Here is a 20,936-nt window from a genome sequence, read left to right on the forward strand (position 1 = left end):
GAAATTAATAAGTGGAATTGTTACAAGATTTATCTGAACTTACCTTAATAATTGTTACCTAAGTCACCAGTAGAGATTGAGCTAGCATTATTAGACAGGAATTGCATAATTAGGAAACTACTATTGGAACGAGATATTTATGGAGCATCCTTTAGGGTCTCAAAGTACCATTTTGGAAAATCACGCTGTCTCTTTGTCTAGATGATGATTACTAAAATTTCTTTGTTTAATTGCATACACAAAAATCTATATAACACTGAGGAGTTACCATTATATTTGAGTTTTCAAGTAACAAGGATGGAGTCATGGTGTAGATTTATCCATATTCTGTTACCCATGTTCCACTGGGACCTGCAATTGTGAAATAGCTGGCTGAGGCTATGGTTACAAACTATGTCCATGAAACCGAATGAGGCTAACTTAAACAAATGGGAATTGAACCACCAACTTTGACCTCTATAATTGCATGCTCTAAACAACTGAGATTTGCCAGCTTTCGAATAATATTTAACAAATTCATTCTCTGGAACCAAAAGTTTGAATTTTCTTTAGGAGTACCTAATCTACTCAGCCAAATAGATCCAATACATATTTAATTTTTAATATATCTACTTCATACTATACACCATTCACTATGCATAAAAGTTGTACTGTCTCCTCAAATATAGAGATAAAATAATATCTATGTCACAGGACTACTGTTAAAAATTATATAATAGCAGTGACAACACTCTAAAGCACAATACAGACATAGCAGATGAATATTATTGTCATAATTAGAAAAGTCTTTCTTCTAGAAAATAAGAATCATATATACAATAACAATCCGACACATGCATGGGACTGAAAAGTGTTAAGAAGAGGAGTAACATGATCAGAGCTGGGTTTTAGAAAGATTACTTTGGAAGAAATGTGGAGACTGAATTGGCAGGGGATGAGGAGCATGTTAGAGTGGGACCAGGGGAGAAAGAGAAATTGGCCACAGGGAGACCAGTTATTAGGATACTACTAAACAGCTCAGGCAAGAGGTGATGGATTCAAGAGACATTATGGAGGGTAGAATTAATAAGTCTTGGCAGTTAATCAGTGGGTGGGCTGTTGAGGGGAGGTGGATGTGAAGGAAAGGAAAAAATGAATAGTAATTCTTCATGTCTGAGAAGTAAGAATTACTAAATAGTATATACTATAAACCATCACTTTTCTTCCTTCTCTACTTTGGACAATATAGAAATTCAATTGGCTCCTCTGTATATAGCCGTTGGGCAATCAAACTCTTTCCTTTCCATTTTTTTTCCTGTTGCTTCTGAGAGCAGTATCAAGGAGCCACAAATCTCTCAAGTCTGAGTTCTGCTCCCAGGACTTGGTGTATCAGGCCGCTGCCTTCCAGGGGCCTGTGTAAAAGTATTAGGTCCCAGGGAGCAGGTTGGTCCCAGTGGGACACTCATCCGTGAATGCCAACAGCAGTCTAGCCAAGTGGGGAATTTGATTATTGGCCAACGAGGACTGCAAAAAGTTCAAGTTGGAGAAGTAATACCAAGTGCCAGGACCTAGGGTGAGGCAAGGTGGTGAGAGGAAAAATGAGTCACAAGGTCAGAAATTAAAACAGACTGAGGAAGAGTCAGGAAAGAATATGAGATAAGCTGGGGTGAATGGTTCAGGACAGAAGCCATGAATTCTGAAAGAATGAGGGAGGCCTGTTTTCACACAGCGTGGGCAGGTTGGTACAGGCAAATACCTGATAGCTTAAAGGCACTAAACAGGCCCAGACACCCTATGTGGAGTCCCTAATACAAAGTATCTCTGCCTCAAGAGCTAAGGAAACTTACATTCTTATAATTATAGCAGTTTCCTATTTGTGTTTCGGTTTCCTAAAATGTGCCATAGAAATACATATTTCCAATACGTAAGACCACAAGTTCTTTCTCCCCCTTGAAATTCATGGGACAGATGATTTCTAATCCAGAAGTCTAAGTCCAAGGCGATCTTTCTCATTCTATCAGGTTACTATTTTCAAAGACAAATCCTCTCATTTATAAACACAGACTGCTTCATTAACTGTGTTTAACAGGTAGCAGAGGCTTAGTTACTGACAACTGCCAGGCGGTGACTTGGAACACAGCCCTTGGTTTTCAAATTTGCTGTAACATGATACAGAGCACAGAGCACATATTTTACTTCAAGAGAGATGTCTAATTTCGTATCGCTCAACTTTTTGCTCAGGCTGCTATAATCTGTGCTTTCTGCTCTGGGCTCTCCAAGAAGCTCATGTTGACCTTGTGATTGACCAAGAGTAAAACAAGGGAGTAGGAAAAGTGCAAAAGGAAAATACAGTGAATCTGTCCCCCACCCCCCAAAATATAGTCGTTGTAATAAAAGGGATAAAAAGCTTAAGCACAAAAAAGCTTGTGAGGGAAAATCCAAGCTGGGAAAGGCTCAGAAATCACAGCTGTCTCTGATTCTTTCCCGTCTGAGTTTTGCATTTTGTTCTGCTCCAAGGCATCTCCCCAGCCTTCTAGCTGAGGCAGTCATTGCCACCACCATCCCAGGTTTCCAGCAGGCTTCTGATTGCCTTAGCTCTCCTGAACCAGTCGTGGGCAATTCCCCTTGTTATACCAGAACAGGATTGACATTTTTAAGTGGATTTTTACTAAGAAGGAAACAAAAGCAAGGATGGCTAGAACTGGACAGGATTCTTTATTCTGAGACAATGATATGTAAAGTGGGCTCCCAAGATCAACGGTATCAGCAACACCAGGGAACTCATTAGAAACGCAAATTCTCAGACCCCAGCCCAGATCTTCTGAATCAGAGACTCTGGGAATGAGGCCCAGCCATTGTCATTTAACAAGCCCTTTAGGTGATTCTAACACAGGCTCAAGTTTGAAAACTACTGTTCTAAGGAAACTGCAGCCTAGTCTTGGGCAGCCTTGACAGCTCCCCCTGCAGAGCACATTAGCCTCCTCTCTGTTTCCTTGCGTCAACCATGTTTGGTTCTGTTTGCCTATGGCCTGCTCACAAGTGGCTAACTCTACCTTTCAGCCAGTGGACTCCACATTCTGGGCTGGCACATGCACCAAGTATTACTACTACTAATCATTCCAGGACTTCCACAGTTTTTGCCTGTTTCTCACGTGTTCTGCACTGTGAATGTTTCACTTAATCCTCACAACACTTCTATAAGGTGGGCATTATTATCTGCATCTTCCAAATGAGGAAATGCAGACTCACAGAAGGTGACTTGCCCAAGGGATGCCAGGAAATCAGGGGCGGGACCAGAATTCATACCTAGGTGTCTGTGACTCCAAAGCCCACACGCATAACCTTGACTCCATACTGCCTCCACACTGCCACATAGCTCCCATGCAAGGCACCATCATCTAGGCAGCTTCTGTCAAGATAGTGAGCTTGTCAACTCACTGTCTTGGCTAGCTGACTGGTCTCCTTATGCACTGGCCCTTTCACATATCCCAGGACAAGTTACTTAACCTCGCTGAGCTTCAGTTCCCTTTTCTGTAAAATGGAGAAATACTCCTCACCTCAGAGGGTGGCTGTGAGGATCAAGTAAGTAAATGTATACGAAAGTGTTGGCAACTGCAATAGAAATGAAAGGTATTATTATCTCCATTCTCCAGATGAGGAAACATAAGGTCAGTACGGTTGCCCGACTTAGACAAAAACTGTTGGCCTTCCACCTGTTATTTCAGGGTGCAAGGAGGCCCCTCCTCCCAAAATATCTCTACTTGCAACTAGAAGTAGAGAGCCATATTTAATAAGTATTCTCTATTAAGATGAAAATGTTCTCAGACCAGGGTAACAAAATGGGTAGAACACAGATTTTGACCAAGAGGGGTGGGAATGGCCTAGAACCAATGGCCTAGAACATAGGGGAGTACTAGCTTAGCCACTAGCTGCCCAAATGGGCTTTGGGCAGCCAGAGGGCACAGGGTCAGGGTGAGGAAAGTGAAGAGAGGGCAGAGACTCTACTATGAGAAGTAGGAGAGTTCAAAGGGTTGGGCAGCTTCACCATTTTGCTTATGGCCCAATTATCCATATTACCATTTAAATCCACATTTAGTTGTATCTTTTTAAACAATTTTTAAATTGTAGTATAATATACTTCAGAACAATCCTGTCTTTTCATTTGTCCCTTTCCCCTTCCTCTGTTTCTCAGCTTTTCCATTTTTTAAATTTTTCTTTTCATACTTCCTTCCCACAGATAAGGTTAGTAAACTAGACATTCACTCCTACTCTTTCTTCTCTTCTGTTTCTTTTTCAAGATGTACCCAGAGCACATACAATGCTTCAATAAGGTGGAGGTCACCAAGCCAAGTGAGGATATTGGTGCATTTTGTGGAAACTAGCAGTGTTACACCAACAAGACAGAAGAAGCCACAAGCAACACTAGATGGGTCTGTCCTTGGGTTTTGTGAGGATTGCTGTGACAAGAAAAGCACTATGCAAATTTTCATGGGATGGTTTTTACACAGGGAGACTCTTTCAAGCAACCTTCCTGTTTTTCCTTGTATGAAATGTATTTTCTCTGTAATGTAATTTCTTAAAGAAATATGGCCATGAAATAACCCCAAACAAATGCTGACTGGAAGATGGATGTTAAAGGGAAAACCCTCTACCTGTTCTCTTTGTGGCAATTCATTCTTCTGCAAGTAATTTTTAAAAAGATTCCATTTCTACAGGGCAAAGCTTTGCTTTAAACAGGAGTCTGTGTAATTCAGGCTATCAATGAAAACAGATTCAAGCACAGCATAAATTACAACCATATTGAAATATCCACAAGGAATTCAAATACCATTCCTCTACTTATGTCATAATTAAAAAGGAAAAGTCAGACTTGTTCAAATTTCTGGTCCATCCAGCCCAGAATTTTTAGGGGCGGACTGTAGACATGTTGGCAGTAGGAGTGGAGATTGTGTGGTTGTCCTCCTTAATGACAATTTCAAAGGTTAAAGACATTTCTCAAGATTCTCTTAGTAAGCTGTCTTGGTTTTATCTTCTACAAATATAGTTTAAATCTATCTCGAATGTCTTTTCAGCTCAACTTGTACTGTCGCTTGAGGTGGTGAGTTCTGTAGGTTTTACTGCCCACTGTATAAAGTCTCACTTCCTTTTGTTTGTCCTGGACTTGACCCTTTTGAGTTTCAGGGTCTGTGCTGAGCTCTGGCCAGTAAATAGCTTAGATCTCTATTTACTCTGTACACACCCTTTTTGATGCTTTTATAATGAGGGACCTACCATATCGGGTTAACAGGTATTGAATGATTGAGTACATGTCAAGTGCATAGACCTGTGCCAGGCACAGAGTGAGTACTAAGTAAGTGGTGATTATGAGTAGTACAAGTATTAGTATGAACTTCGGCCATTGCCTTTATCTTCATCTTTCTGGGTTAAAGAATCCTAACACTTTGAATCTGTCTCAGCATAGCTCCCTCTCATTCCTTCATTCTTGCTGACCATCTCTACACCTCCTTGAGCTTCATTTTGCCTTTTCTGATTTATGGCTCCCTGAATTAAACATTATGTTCCAGATATGGCCACACTAGGTTTTAATTTTTTTTTTTTCAAAAATAAGATAATGTGTGGGGCCGGCCCGCTGGCGTAGGGGTTAAGCTTGTATGCTCCACTTCGGCGGCCCGGGGTTCACTGGTTTGGATCCCAGGTGCGGAGCTAAGCACCACTTATCAAGCCATGCTATGGCAGGCTTCCCATATATAAAGTAGAGGAAGATAGGGGCCAGCCCGGTGGCACAGCGGTTAAGTTCACACGTTCCGCTTCTCGGCGGCCCTGGGTTCACCGGTTCGGATCCCGGGTGTGGACATGGCACTGCTTGGCATGCCATGCTGTGGTAGGCGTCCCACATATACAGTAGAGGAAGATGGGCATGGATGTTAGCTCAGGGCCAGGCTTCCTCAGCAAAAAAGAGGAGGACTGGCAGTAGTTAGCTCAGGGCTAATCTTCCTCAAAACAAACAAATAAATAAATAAAGTAGAGGAAGATAGGCATGGATGTTAGCTCAGGGCCAGTCTTCCTCACGAAAAAGAGGAGGATTGGCAGCAGACACTAGCTGAGCCTAATCTTACCCCCAACTCCCGGCCCCCCAAAATAGGATAATGTGGTATCCTGTTTCTAGTTTGTTTTCTACTGATGTACAGCATTTTGTTGACCTTTCCACCCAAAATGGCACAATGAGGTGAAATTGTTCCAGAAATATCTACAACTCCTAGATCTCTTTCCAGAGCCATAAGTAACAACAGATCTTATTATTTGTATTGTATAGTTAGGATTTTTTTTTTCTGTAAATGCTTTACCTTGCTGAGATAATTTATTGTTCCTTTTTTCCCATTCTCCCAATTTTGAGAGATTTTCTTGCCATTTATTCTACCAGCTTGCTATTTCACTACTGAGAAGAGTTTAGTGCCAGCTACAAACACAGGAATACCACCATATATAGCTTATTTTACACCACTTATTACGCTTATACAACCCTGGGACCATGGGAATCTTAATGCTGACAGTTCTCTATCCAGAGAAGCACCTACTTTTTCCTATCCTCCATCTCATTCTGTAAGTTAGCTCACCTTCCATGAGAAAAAGCTTCCCCAAATCCCATAGGGACTCATTTAACAACAACAAAAAATCGACAGTGTGGAAGCTTGTTAAAGGCTTTTTAAAAGTCTATGTAAATTCTATCCCCTGGTTCCTCCTTGTCCATATGTTATTTACTTTCTTGAGGAGCACTAATAGATTAGTCAGACATGATTTTCCCTCACAGAAACCCTGCTGCCTTCCTTCTGAAAGGTCATGTTTGACTGTGACTCTAGATTTATTATTTGGCTATAAAACAATGGTTCAGAGATTTCCAGATTTTGCTTTTTAAGCATTTTTTTCATATAATCATTAAATGTCAGTGCTAGAACGAACCTTAGAGATGGCCCAGTTCTCTTCATTTTACATTGAGGAAACTGAGACCTAAAAAGGCTTCTGACAAAATTGTTTTTCATTTATTAGTCTTTTAACAATTTGAGTAAAATTCTTATTCTGGATTGTGGTAAAATGTTTGGGCATATGCTTTCTCTGATAGCTCAAATGAAATGTATTTTTCTTACCATGGAATACAAAATAGACATAATTTATAGAAGCAAAATATTTTTAAGAACTCTAACATTTTTAAAAAATAAGCTTGTTACATTTAACTTTTTTGTCATATGCTTTAGCTCACAAGTTAGATTTTTATCTTGTTATTCCTATTAAGAATTCTACCCCCAAAACATACCTGCTTTCTTGTTATTGTTAAAATCACATTGTCAAGCTTATACCATGTTTACCATGTGCCAGGCATTGTGCTAAGTGTATTACATAGATCCTCATTTAAAGTTCAAAGGTAGACAATACGAATCCATAATGTTCAAAGACAAGGAAGTGGATCCATTTGGCATCAAGGTGACTTCTGGGGTGCAGGGGGTGTTCTGTTTCTTGATCTGAGTGACAGATACATGAGTGTGTTAACTTTGAGAAAATTCATTGAGCTGTTTGATGCTTATTATTTGCACAACTTTCTGTATATATGTCATACTTCAGTAAACGTTTAATGAAAAAATAACATTCTTTTAAGCCCTTAAATCAACTTGATTACATAGGTATTGTTATTACCTATATTTGACATATGAGGAAACTGAAGTACAGAGAACTAAATACCTTGCTGAAGATCACAGAGCTAGTATGTAAACAAGACTGGGATTTGAACCTAAGTAGTCTCGCTCCACGGTTCATGTTCTTAATTAGCATACTGCATACCACCTCTCAGAATTGATATTTTCAAATACCAATGTTATTTGCTTTCCAATCTTACAATGACTTTGTATTTGACCCTAACTGTACTTACTTTTGTATTTCCTCTCATTATATATCACCACCCCTTGCTTCAGTGAACATGCACACACGTACACACAGAAAAAAATGCTGTAATGACATAATTTCCTTGCTCTTGTCATCTCTTTTCATGCCTGTGTCCCTCAGAGATGTCCACGGTGAGTTTTCCCATGAAACTAAAGTATATAAACCCCAACTTGAAACTCTAAGAACACTCTCAATGTGAAAAAAAAAGCACCCTAAAACTCCTTCTACTAATGTTTAAGAGCAGAAATCATACTGTAGTCTTTTGTTCTAACCTAAACATTTTAGGGATTCAAAAGATAATGGAAGGAAGGAAAACATTTTAGGCACTCTGGGTTCCAATTGACTATACCTCCGATTGCTATGTAACTTCTGGGCAAGTCAAAATGCTTTCATAAATAAGGGTTAGATTTTCAAAGATTCATGAGGGTTGCTGAGAGTAGCAGAGGCTCAGAGGAAGAGGCAAATGGACAGAGGAAAGGAACTCTCACTATTTGTGAAGTGTCATTTCTGTACCAGATATCACATTAGAGCAGTTCATGTTCATTATCTCATTTAATCCTCACCATCACCATTCGAAGGAGGCATTGATAATCCCCGTTTTGCAGATGAGGAAAATGAGGCTCAGACATCAAGTTCACAGAGCTAACAAGGTCTGTCTGGCTCCAAAGCCTATGTTTTTTCCATTCAATTGCACTACCTCTCAAAAAGTAGATGCCCCTTTGCCTGTTTTACAGTAAAAATATCAAAGGAAGAGAGAAGAAAATAGTGTGAGTAAATACACATTTTTCTTTTAAAAAGCTCTTACTAAAAGAAAGCTCTTACTCTTTACAAACAACACAAAGCTGCATTGTGAAGGAAGAGAAAGTTGTTTTGAACAACAGTACTGATCAGTTAATTCCACTCATTACAGTGAATCGCACTTTTTCTTTAATCTCTCTCCTGGGAGAACATTGAAAGAAAAATTATTTCAAAAATGTTACAGATCTTATCACTTTTAAAACAAAAGTTCTCACCAAAGTACTGTGACCAAATGATATTAACTATTGAATTAAAAGAAATTCAAACTTATAGACCTATGATCCTACCAATGAGATATTCATTAGTCATGATTTTTTTCAGTATTCCAGATATAGACAATAAAGCACTCTACTCTCCCTTCCTTATAATCAGTAGAAGTATAGTGGCTAAAAGCATGAATTCTGATGTCACACACCCCGGGTTCAAATTCTGGCTCCACCCCTTAATAACTATATGCCCTTGGCTTGAGGGTTGTCGGATTTAGTAAATAAAAATACAGGAGAGCTAGTTAAATTTGAATTTCGGATACATAAAATTTTGAAAGTATAAGTATGTCTCACATAGAATTATTCATCACTTATCTAAAATTCAAATTTTACTGGGCATCCTGTATTTTCTCTCACAATCCTACTTTGTATGAGTTACTTAATATCTCTGTGCCTCAGTTTTGTCAACTGTAAAACAGGAATGATATTATGATAGTAGTACCTAGCTCATGGAGTTCTGGAGAGGATGACATGAGAATATATGTAAATCACAACCACGCCTGACACAGAGTAAGAACAATATAAATCATAGCTCTTATAATTACCTAATTCCTCCATTTATATTAATATGAGTTTGGCTTGGGCTTTCATTTTAAGAAGGACAACGAAAGAATTACTTTATACCTCATTTACTATGTGCAGAACCAACGCAGAAGAGCGATACTGAAGTGTATTGTTAAGCATACTTACATTGAATACCTCACTTTTTCACTAGGAAACATATTCAACAACTCAGCATTTTACAACCTAGACACAGTTTCTTTTGTTATTGTTCATATAAATTACCTTTCCATACAGCAATAACCTTTTTATGCTTTGGGAGTCTGGAAGAAAATGAGAAAATATCTTTTTTAAGTATATATTTCATGAACTAAATCTATCCTTCACAACACAGTAAGCACTCATTTCTTTATATTTGCATAGCAGGAATCTGTATATTGTCAGATGCAAAAGTAACATGAAAATTTAAGAGCTGATATATTTCAGTTTCTTGTAACACCTGAGAAAAACCCAAACACATAATAAAATGCGTTGTGCAAAACATTTAAAATATAATCTATTTGTATCTGCTTTCATGATCTCAGATTGTAAATGTCTATCACTATTTTCACAATTTATGTGAAAAGCATGATTTATCTATGTTAATTTCAAGTTGGCATTTAGCCATTTGAATGCTTACCTTCACACATGGTAAACTATAGGGATGTGTGAAGTTTCATAACAGGTCAATAGCACAGAAAGAATGGAAGAACCAGAACAGTATGAATTACTCCGAAAAATTGAAGAAATATTAACTAAAGTTGCTGTGCACTTTCACAGCAGGCAAATATCATGACTTTGCCAGTAATCTGTGCTTTAGATTGCAATAAATTGTTCCTGTTTTTCTTTCCATTGTAGAAGACACTAACTTGGCTTCATGAAACCAGGCATGCATGTCATCTCCCACCTCATTTTCTTTTGAGTGTAGGAGGGGAAATATAATACAAACTGCTCTGGTGCACAATAATCTATTTTACAGTTGCATGCAAGAAAACCATCCCAGAAAACCTGGCAACACAGCATGCAGATCTCTTCACATCATTTCTGTCCCTTACTCCATTCCTTTCTTTACTGTCATAATCTTGCATTCAAAGGGCCATCTATGTATGTGGGAACACAGCAGAAATATTTAGTAATACAATCTTATAGACATGAGATTAACAATGATGACTTTGAAGAAAATGGTATGCTTTCTGCAGATAGATATGATGTCAGCAGGCACAGCCAGCATTGACTGGACCAAAACATAGGACAATTATTTAAGAAGTGATTTTCTAAATAAGAAGTGAATGGTTCCAACTTGGTTTCTATTTTTTATGTCCTTTATTGACACCTTGCGGTGAGGTTACAAAGGATTTCTCTCTGCAATTCTCAAATCTATATTTGCAATCTGACCTCTTGTCATTTTCAACTGCCTCTGGACATCTCCACTTAGATGTCATATAAGCACCTCAAACTCAGTGTACCCAAACTGAACTCCTTATCTTTTCCCCAAACCTGGTCCTCTTTCGGTATTCCCTGGCTCAGTTCCAGGCAACAACATTTACCCATTTCCCTAAGCTAGATGTCTCTGACATTTTAAACCTCTCCCTCTGGTCCATATCCAATCAACCAAATTGTTTCTGGAATCTATCCCCTTCTCTTCATTCTCATAGCCATTAATTTAGTTCAGGCCCTCTCCTGTACTTTCACAATGGCCTCTTTATAGGTCCCTCTGCTTCCAGTCGCTCCCATATCCAATCTATCCTCTACACCAGAGTTTGGTGTTGGGTGTTTTGTTTTGTTTTGTTGAAAATACAAATCTGGAGCAAATTACTCTTTTCCTTAAAACCACTTAGTACTCCCAGGAGCCTACAGGATCAAGTCCAAGGTCTTCAGTATGGCATACAAGGCTCACAGTCTGCCCCTCACTTCTTCCAACCTCATTGGTGGGATGCCTCATGTACTATACGTTTCCGCCTATTAAACCAACTACCAGCTAGTCCTCAAAGAAAGCTTGTCATTTCTCCAAGCTAGTGGTTCATAACCAAGAGGACACATCATAATCATCTTGGGAGTTGTTTTTTTTTAATAAAATGCAAATGCCCTTTCTCCATCTCAGACTTACAAAATCAGAATCTGTACAAATGGAGCACAGTATCTATTTCAATCAGGTCATTAGGTGATAGGGGATACACATGCCTGGCTTAGGCATCTGTTCATGCTCCTCCTTATATCTGGAATGCCCTTTCTTCTCCACTCCCTTTCCCCAATTCTCTACCTGGCAACCTCCTACCCATTTTGCAAGGCTTAGCTCAAATATCACCTCCTTTGAGAAGCCTTCCAGGATCTACACAGGTGAAATGAATTGCTCTCTGGTGCCTGCTATTGTAGCACTTTGTAATATCCTGCTACTATAATCATGGGTCATTTTGAGTGCCCCCTGTTTTTTATGGTGTTCTCCTGCGAGAAAGCAAACTCCTTGCATTTCTTTGTATTCCCAGCACTTAGCAGAGTTCCTGGCACTGTGCTCAAGAAATATGTGAGAAAGAAACGAAGGGAGGAGAAAGGGAAGAAAAAGGGGAAAGGTAGTGTGGCCTAGACTGGCTCTGGGGCCCAAGTGAAAGTATAAAATGACATTCTGTCTTCTGTTTCTCAGCAAAAATTCTGTTACAGTCTACAGTTCAACCCTTGGAGTGGGCCTTATGGTATAAACACACTGAATTTTAACTAATCTTAAAATATTGATTTGGCACAGGAAAAAAATGAGTAGGGTGGGAGCTTTGCTTGTCTACACTGTTGTTTCTGCCCCTAGAAACTTCTGGTGGTGCCTGATAACAGTCCTGCAAGGGGTGCCTGTTAGTCCCTTGCTCTTTTCACGTTCTCTTGAGTACAGCAGCAACAAAACTATGGCAGCTTTTACCACAGAACTTCAGCAAGCGAGTTGAAGGGTGGTAATTTTACACAACTGCCTTTCTTAGAGGTCCTGGCAACAACTTCCTTTTCCTCAGTGTGAGCTGATGGCATAGTCACTTCCTATTTGGTCTCAACTGCCAGTTTTTTTTTTCCTGTTTTTAACTGCCACCTTTGACTAGAACTGGTTTCTTGAGAAGCTTACAAGTTAAAGAACAAATGGTCAATTCAATACATTTTAAAGAGCTAATTCAGAGGGAAAAAGTATCACCCGAATTGGTTGTTTAGCATCATTTTATGGTAACACATGAAGGGTTCTCCTGTGACTAAAAACCACACGCTGGAGAGCAAAGAAGTTACCTGACTTCAACACAAAGAATGTAATGTCCCAAAGAATCTCTCCTAAGAAACTCCCCAGTCTCTTCATGTATCCCTATTGGCAACACAGAACTGTCATTATAGGTGCAGCAAGCAGTGGTTCCATCACCGTTGAGTAGACCGTGAGTGAACGCAGGCTTCTGAGGGCCTTCGCCCTGGGTCCAAGGCAACTAGAGATCAAGCGTGCAATTCTGTGAGAGTTCAGGCAGGCAGCAAAACTGAAACCAGGAAGCTATCTCTTAACATGCCATCTTTTGACTCCCACCTCTACACCTTAATGAAATTGTCTGGGTCACATTTACCCCTCTCGGTTCTGTAACCAATTGGTGAAGGCAAGAAGTAATGAGCTGGATTCTTTTGGTAGCTAAATGCAAATATTTCAAAGTGAGTGAGGGTATATGTAAAGAAATGGTATAAGCAGGAAACCACTTAAGCAGCATCTGCTTCCACCCACCTCCTCTGTTGCTCTATTCCCCTCTGTAGGGTCAGGAAGTAAAGCTTGCAAGAAAATTCAGCTGCGCCGAGTCTTAGATACTAGTTTTTGTTATAAATGATACTATGGTAGAGTACTGTGCAGCCCCAAAAGGTGCAAGCTTATTCAGGAGAATTAAGCAATTACACAGGTTTAATGTTCCCTGACCAAGAATTGATTCAATACGTTTTTCCTTGGGATGCTTTACTGGAACAATAGTGAGGACACAACATCTGCAAAAACTATTATATCCTGCTTTCCAATTTGATACCCACAGAGAGCAAAGAGGAGATTTGAGGTATCACATACGCTTATATATATATATATAGGCTCTGAGGATACAGCATATATATATATATATATGACCCCTGAATGTTATACTTCCAAACATCAGTACAGAGTCTAGTAGCTTGAATCAAAATCTTCCCATCACTGGATGGTGAGCTTCTAGAATTACCCAGATAACTTCCTTTAGTTTCAAATATTCAGATAATTGAAAGAAATTCAGATAATTGTATCAATGTGTCCTTATACTTTATATATTTTTACACTTTATACATTTAAGTGTAGTTATTAGGCCCAAATGTGAAAGTCCAAAATGTTAAACCCTACCTTTAAATTTTGTGAAATAGAGTTAGAGGTCAAATGTATCTCAATGAGGTAACATATTTGGAGGCTCCCAGGTAATGCCTGGTACCTTAGAACATGCTCCATGACTAAATATTTTTTTAATCAAATCATTAAATTTTTCTTAAAGTTATTTTCTGTTCAATATTATTTTTCATTAGGTGGTATTCATTCTTTTGAGGGAAATGATCTATGGTTTAGTACAAGGTAACATAAAAATACCGCTTTGTTTCCAGTACCCACTTGCTGTGGCCCAATGTCTTGTGGGTTTTTTTTTTTGGTTTCTTTTTTGGCCCCAGCCATCACATTCAACTGAAATCCTCGGGAAACAGTGATTCCCAAGTTAGTAACTTCTATTGCAAAGAGTGTAGAGCATGGTTTCTCAAAGTTTGGCACCACTGACATTTTGGGCTGGGTAATCCTTTGCTCTGAGGGCTGTCCTGCGCATTAGAGTATAGCCAGCAGCATCCCTGGCCTCTACCCCCTACTAGCAGCACCCTTTCCTCCCCATGTGTGACAACCAAAAATGTCTCCAGGAGGCAAAAATGACCGTGGTTGAGAACCATGACCCTAATGTATTACCTCACTGTTGCCTACATTAAAATTTGGCTATTTCTGTCTACTTACACTTTAGCTCTGAACCAGTCCATCCAGTAAATATTTATAAACATGGTTAAAGTCAAATATTTAACATTGAGGGTATGACAAATGTAGGAAATTAAAACCAAAGATCATAAATTTAAATTATTAAACTTTGCGGGGCTCAAGGACACTGTCTAACTTGGAATTCACTGACTTCAGTTAATCTTTATACAATCTCACTTTATTTCTATGGTTATTAAGTATTCATAGCTACTCAGGCCACATCAATCAAGCAGGTACCAAATGCTCCCTGCAGGACTATGTTACATTCTGTGGGGTTACCAAAGAGCATAAGATGTAGTGTCTCCCCTCAAGGAACTTCTTCCATCAAGCTGTGGGAACACCTTGTAATATATTATTATACTCTGGGCTGACATTTGAAGTAAAATATTCAAGTGTCCTTCTTGAGGGGGAGTACCAAAGCACACTTGAATTTCTTAACATGGGGCCAGCCCGGTGGTGCAGCAGTTAAGCGCGCACATTCCACTTCGGCGGCCCGGGGTTTGCAGGTTCGGATCCCGGGTGCGGACATGGCATCGCATGGCAAGCCATGCTGTGGTAGGCATCCCACGTATAAAGTAGAGGAAGATGGGCACGGATGTTAGCTCAGGGCCAGTCTTCCACAGAAAAAACAAAAAAGAATTTCTTAACATTTTATTTAAATTAGAAAAAATACATATATGAAAAAGCATAAGCAAACCACAAGGAGCTCCATGTAAAAACTCAAGTTATCTCTATCAATAATAGCAACAACAAATAATTTGTTCAATAGCAGTAGGCCTAAATAAGGTCAAAAGTTGCTAAGATCTCAAAGAAGTGTTTTTAAGGAAATGTCTCAATAGATCAGGTCTCAAAATTTAGCATTCAGTCTTCCACACTCTTTCAAAACTCTGGCCCAGAATGATGCCAGCGAAAGTCACTTCAAAGACATACTTAATTTACTCGTTTATTAAAGTTACACAACACACTCTTAGGTAGTTGTGAAATTAAAGCAACTGGAAAGAATTCAGAAGACAAAAATATGGGAGGTGTAACATGTTATAAAGTGAACAATTTAAAGATTCAGCAAGAGCAGTGCCTAGGGGTTTAACCAGGCAGCAATAAAACATACAGTGTACCCATAGCGTGCCCAGCACTATACCAACCTCAGTGAGGAATTCAAAGGGAATCCATTCATTCATTCACTCAACAAATATCTGTTGAGGGCTTATTACATGCCACATACTGTTCTAGGCTCTGAGGATACAGCAATGAACAAAACAGACAAAAATCTTGCCCTCAGAGAGCTGACATCCTACCTGGATAATCTTCATGTAAGAGAAGCTGGATCTCTGGCCTCAAGCACTCAATAATCTTGTTGGGCAGACTAAACAAATGAAATGCATGAAATAAGAAAAAATTACCATGTGAATGTAATAGGAGAATTTTGAAGGAGGGCTTGGAGCAATGAGGAAGGCTGAGTGGGGGTGGGCCTTGAGATGAGCCTTAAATGATGGAGCTTGATTCAGACCCTTGCTACTCAAAGCATGATCCAAGAATCAGCAGTATTGGCACCATGTGATAAATTGTTAGCAAGGCAGAATCTTGGGCCCACTCCAGACTTCCTAAATCAAAATTCGCACTTTAAGAAGAATCCCAGGGAATTTCTATGGACATTAAAGTTTCGGTGGCACTGCCAGTTTCTGGTTAGGCTGACATTGTGAAGTGTGAGCTGGGCTGGTGGGAAATAGACTGGATTGGGGCCTATCATCAGGTTAGAAGGAGCAAGGGCCTGGAATTGGGGAACCAGGAGTAAGGGAAATGCAATTATATCCTTTATCGTGTGAATGGATAATGAAAATGTGTTGTATATACATGCAATGGAATATTATTCAGCCATAAAAAAGAAGGAAATCCTGCCATTTGTGACAACATGGATGGACCTTGAGGGCATTATGCTAAGTGAAATAAGTCAGAGAAAGACAAATACCACATGATCCCACTTACATGTGGAATCTAAAAAAATACCAAACTTACAGAAACAGAGAGTGGACTGGTGGTTGCCAGGGGCAGGTGATGGAGGAAACAGGTGAAGGTGGTCAAAGGGTACAAACTTCCAGTTAGAAGATGAGCAAGTTTGGGAGATGTAATGTACAGCATGGTGACCATAGTTAACAATACTGTTTTGTATACTTGACAGTTGCTAAGAGAATAGATCTTCAAAGTTAGACGAACCTGGGTTTGAATTCCCAACTCTATCACTTCTTAATTGTGTGATATTTGGGTCAAATTATTTAACTTCACTGAGCCTTTTTCTTCTTGTGTAAAATGAGGGAAAAGCAATACGACCTCAGAGGGCCCTTGTAAAGATTCAATAAGGTAACACACATATAATACTTAGCAGTCCCTGGGCAAAGAAAATGGCATCCGTTAATAACAACAATATTGATAACAGTAATATGTTATCTTTTGAGAAAGATTCAAAAGGAACAAGAGAAATATTTATTGAGCATCTACTAGAGCCCCAGCACTGTGTTGGGTACAGACCTACAGCAACTTGCAAGGTAGGGAACTTCATCCTCATTTTAAAGTGGCACTCGGATATTACATTTTTAAAATCTTATTAACCCCTTGTAGATTCCCAAAGGTGCCTTCACAACGAGATTCCTGTAATTACTATTATTATTATCGTTACTGTTGTTATTATTAGGGTACTCTCAAAGGAGCTTGTCTCCCTCCTGAAGTGGAACTTAAAATGGGGTGGAGGCTGGGAGTTGCCGGAAACATTGCTGTGTATGCTGAGTCCAATAATACGGACTGCTAATGATCCGATCTCATTTCCCATGCCTCTATTATCCTCATTAACTTTTCTGCCGCTATACCAACTGTTTTCCAATTTCCCTCTCTGTTACACGTGCGAACTTGCGGCGAAGAGAAGCCTCAGTCTGGCCGTCCCCCACCAACTGAGAGCCCAAGAGGTAGGTGTAGCCTCAGGTTTAAGTCATCTGAAGCACGTCTGGGGGCAAGGAATCCGGAAAGCAGGACAGTGGCTACGGACCCGCCCAGTGGCGCGCAGCCCTAGATTGAGGAGATTGGACCCCGCGAATGAGCAGGGGTCCACTGACTTGGCGGCTCTCTGTGCCTCCACCCTCGACAAGATCGGGGAGCCAAGAAACACTTCCAACACTCCCCGAGTTTCAACTCAAAACGTCTCCGAGGCTGCGTGTGCCCCAGTCTCGCGCGCCTGCCTGCAACGTGGCCGCGTCCGGGACGCCCTCAAACCCCCAGGGTCACCCAAACTCTTCCATTCTCTCTCCAGGCCGAGCCGTGTTCCAGGTTCCCCAGGCCCCAGGTTCTCATCTCCATGTGCAGGGAGAGTCTCCCCCTTCTCAGGTTCCAGCAACTCCAGCCAAACCCCTTCACTGCGTGGAGCCTTAGTTCTCCTGACACCGCCCGGCTGCGGGGCGGGGGCAGGGCCAACGGCGGAACCGCCCCCAACCGCCTCCCGGGCCAGGCGGGCGGGCGGGTTGCTGGGGCGCCTCCACCTCCTCTTCCTAAAGCGGCGAGGCGCAGACAAGCGGCATCACTGGAGCCCAGGTCCCAGCCACCGCCACACACAGCGCCCCGCATTCAGGAGGAGAAGCGGCAGCGGAGGCGGCGGCAACAGCGCCGGGCGGGCGCCAGAAAGGTAGACTGAGTCCCAGGGAGCCGCGCCGCGAACTGCCCACCTCCCAGCTCGAGCTACGCGCCACCAGCCCGGTAACCCTACTTCTGTGTGTCCTTCCAGGCCCCGGTCGAAAAGCCAGGGAGGGCCGCGGAGCTACCCCCGGAGGAGGAGCCAGTCCGAGCCCAAGGCGCCACCGCCGCCGAAGCAGTGTGGAGCAGCAGTCGCCTTCATGGCCCACTCACCGGTGGCTGTCCAAGTGCCCGGGATGCAGGTGAGGAAGCCCAGGCCTCCCCCGCCGCCCACGTGACGGCCCGGGAGCCCGGTGCGCGCTCCAAGCTGGGCACCGGCGACGAGAGGCGGCCCCAGGGCTCCCCTCAAGGCAGGGCCGGGTGCTCTGGCCAGGTGACCCAGGAAGAGGGCTCTAAGTGTTTCTTGGCGTTTAGGCTAGGTAGTGCCCCGCGCTGGGAAGGCGGGGAGGGACTGGGGCGCGCAATGAGGTGGGAATGGGGGGCGGGGGCTTATAAAAATAGGCCAGAGCGAGACACCTGCGCCTGCTGAGCGTGAAACGATTGGGGATTGGAGTGGGAGGACGTAATTTAGGAGAGATGGAGGTGCCTCGGAATTCGTGGGGTAAAACGCCAGTCGTGCTGCCCCACCACACACACAAGTTGGGCCGGAGCAAGACAAGAGGGTGTCTGTGGTGGCGGCATTGAATTGGGCTCTTCCTGTGTGCGTAGAGCGAAGAGCGAGGTGACTTCTTTTCCCCTTTTGGTGCTGCTTCTGAAGGGCAAAGTTGTATCTCGCTCCCCCACCTGGCCCAGCCCATAGTGTGGCGTGAGAAATGCAGGGTCCTATGTCACAGTCGCCTAGATGATGACTCCCCGGTCCCCTCCCCCTGCCTTTCCCACAAGATGACTGTTCAATGTACTTAAAGAAAGCTTTTTGTCCTGGACAAGGGACTACAGCATGGGACCCAATTTGTTACTCGCGATCTACCCAGCCCCTCATTATATTTTCATTTTACTAAAGAAGAAATAAGCTGTGTCCATACACTTTTTATGCTGTTATGTTTTTAGATCGGTGCATTTCAAGCTATCTACTAAATGTTATCCAAGTCTACTAACTTTTAAGCGTTCACATTTTTTTTCCGTTGCTAGATAGCCTAAACAACCCATTTATGAATAGGTCAGAGGCTAGAAATACTAAAGCCGCAGTCCCTCATTATCTTCTAAAACTGTGAAAGCAAACTTTTCAAGTGCAGAAAAAATGTTTAGAGTAGTAAACAGACAGCTTATGTTTCTAGTAGAAATCAAAGCACTATGCATTAGGGCCTCAATTTACTAACTGATGCATGGAATTCATCCTGTTTTAGCAGTTGGTCACATTTTATGCATGGCCACAAAACAGTGATTTTAAAAATACTTTCCCAAAAAAGGACCATTTGTGTCAGACATATATCTGACCTATGACTCCCGTGTGTCTAAGCACCGGGCCTGTTCGCTGAATATGGGGCAAGTCTGTGTTCAGTCCCAGGAAGTCGGTGTGTATTTAATAAAGAAGAGAGGGGGAAAAGGGGAAATGAGAAATATTAGGGCTTTTTAAAAGGTTAATCCATTCAATTTTTGCAGAATGCCTCAAACTTTTTTCTAAGGCCGCCCCCCTCACCATCCTTTCCTCCCTCTTTCTCCCATCCATCCTGCCCCACACCCCATTCATTCAGCCCTGCCTTTAATTGTATCAAGAGAATTAATAGTTTGCAATAATAACTACAGTTTTGCTCTTTCTGGTGTATAAGAAAGTGCGAAAGTTTTCCCACCGTGCTCTCCATCATGTGGAGAGCAGAACGTTACAGATGTAAAATTTGTCTCTGAGGGTCTCCATGTTTCTCTCTCCATTGTGTACGCGCTCCTGCGTGCATACGTGCAGTGCGTCAGCAGAGTGAGTGCCTCCAGTTCATCAAGTTTGTGGTTCTAGGGAACCTGTGTGTTGAAGAGAAAATGGTTTCTGGTCTTTATTTCATTTGTCTTGACGTTATTTGATTTATATGGTTTCTGGTCCTTATTTGATTTGTTTTATTTGATTTATGGTTTAGGAACTGCTTACTGTTCAGTATTTCTTTTTGCTCCCTGCTTTTTAATTATCTGCGTTCCCTATCACTTGAATTTTTAAATCTTAATTAAGGTGGCTTAGAATGTGAATCACATATTTTAAATGTCAAATTCTGCCTTTTCAGTTTATGCCTTCTCAAAGTTGCGAATACTTCTTCCAACCTAATTTGGGGAGGGCAGTCATCTCAATATTAGCAAAGAAGAAAGGAATATTTGTCATTTTCTCCAACTTAATGAAATGGTAAATTCTTAAATTCTTATTTCCGTTTTCTTAGTAGATGTGGTTCTTAAGCATTTGGTGCAACACAAAAGTTTTCCACAGTTAAAATTGTACAGTACCCTAAAAATAAATTTAATAGCATGCAGTGTGACTCTTGAGCCTAGACTACTTTTGCTATTTTTTTGTTCAAAAATATAGCAGATGAGATGCAGAAATATACCAAGAGCTTGTAAAATTCTCCTAGAGTTTTCTTAAGGAGTTAGGAGCAACTTTTAGACCTTTTGAGTAGTAAGAAAACTCGAGTTAGCCATGTGTTCTTGAAATTAATGTATAGTATTTCCACAAATCAGGGTGAAGTGGTCGACCAGCCTATAACTTTTTAACAGTTTATTTTAGAGAATTATGAAGATTGATGGAAAAAATGATTTTTCCAGAA

General features: G+C 41.1%; 1 protein-coding gene across 1 annotated transcript in view; it reads left to right on the plus strand.

The window, feature by feature from the left end:
- The first annotated feature begins 18,039 nt into the window (after positions 1 to 18,039).
- The window catches only part of STK26 (serine/threonine kinase 26), a 56,353-nt gene continuing 53,456 nt past the window's right edge, over positions 18,040 to 20,936 (plus strand). The window contains 2 exon segments of the mRNA NM_001433608.1: positions 18,040 to 18,193; positions 18,293 to 18,443. Coding sequence (NP_001420537.1) covers positions 18,402 to 18,443 — 42 coding nt within the window. The 5' untranslated portion in view covers positions 18,040 to 18,193; positions 18,293 to 18,401.

The sequence above is a fragment of the Equus caballus genome, chromosome X (genome assembly GCF_041296265.1).
Source record: "Equus caballus isolate H_3958 breed thoroughbred chromosome X, TB-T2T, whole genome shotgun sequence".
Lineage (NCBI taxonomy): Eukaryota > Metazoa > Chordata > Mammalia > Perissodactyla > Equidae > Equus > Equus caballus.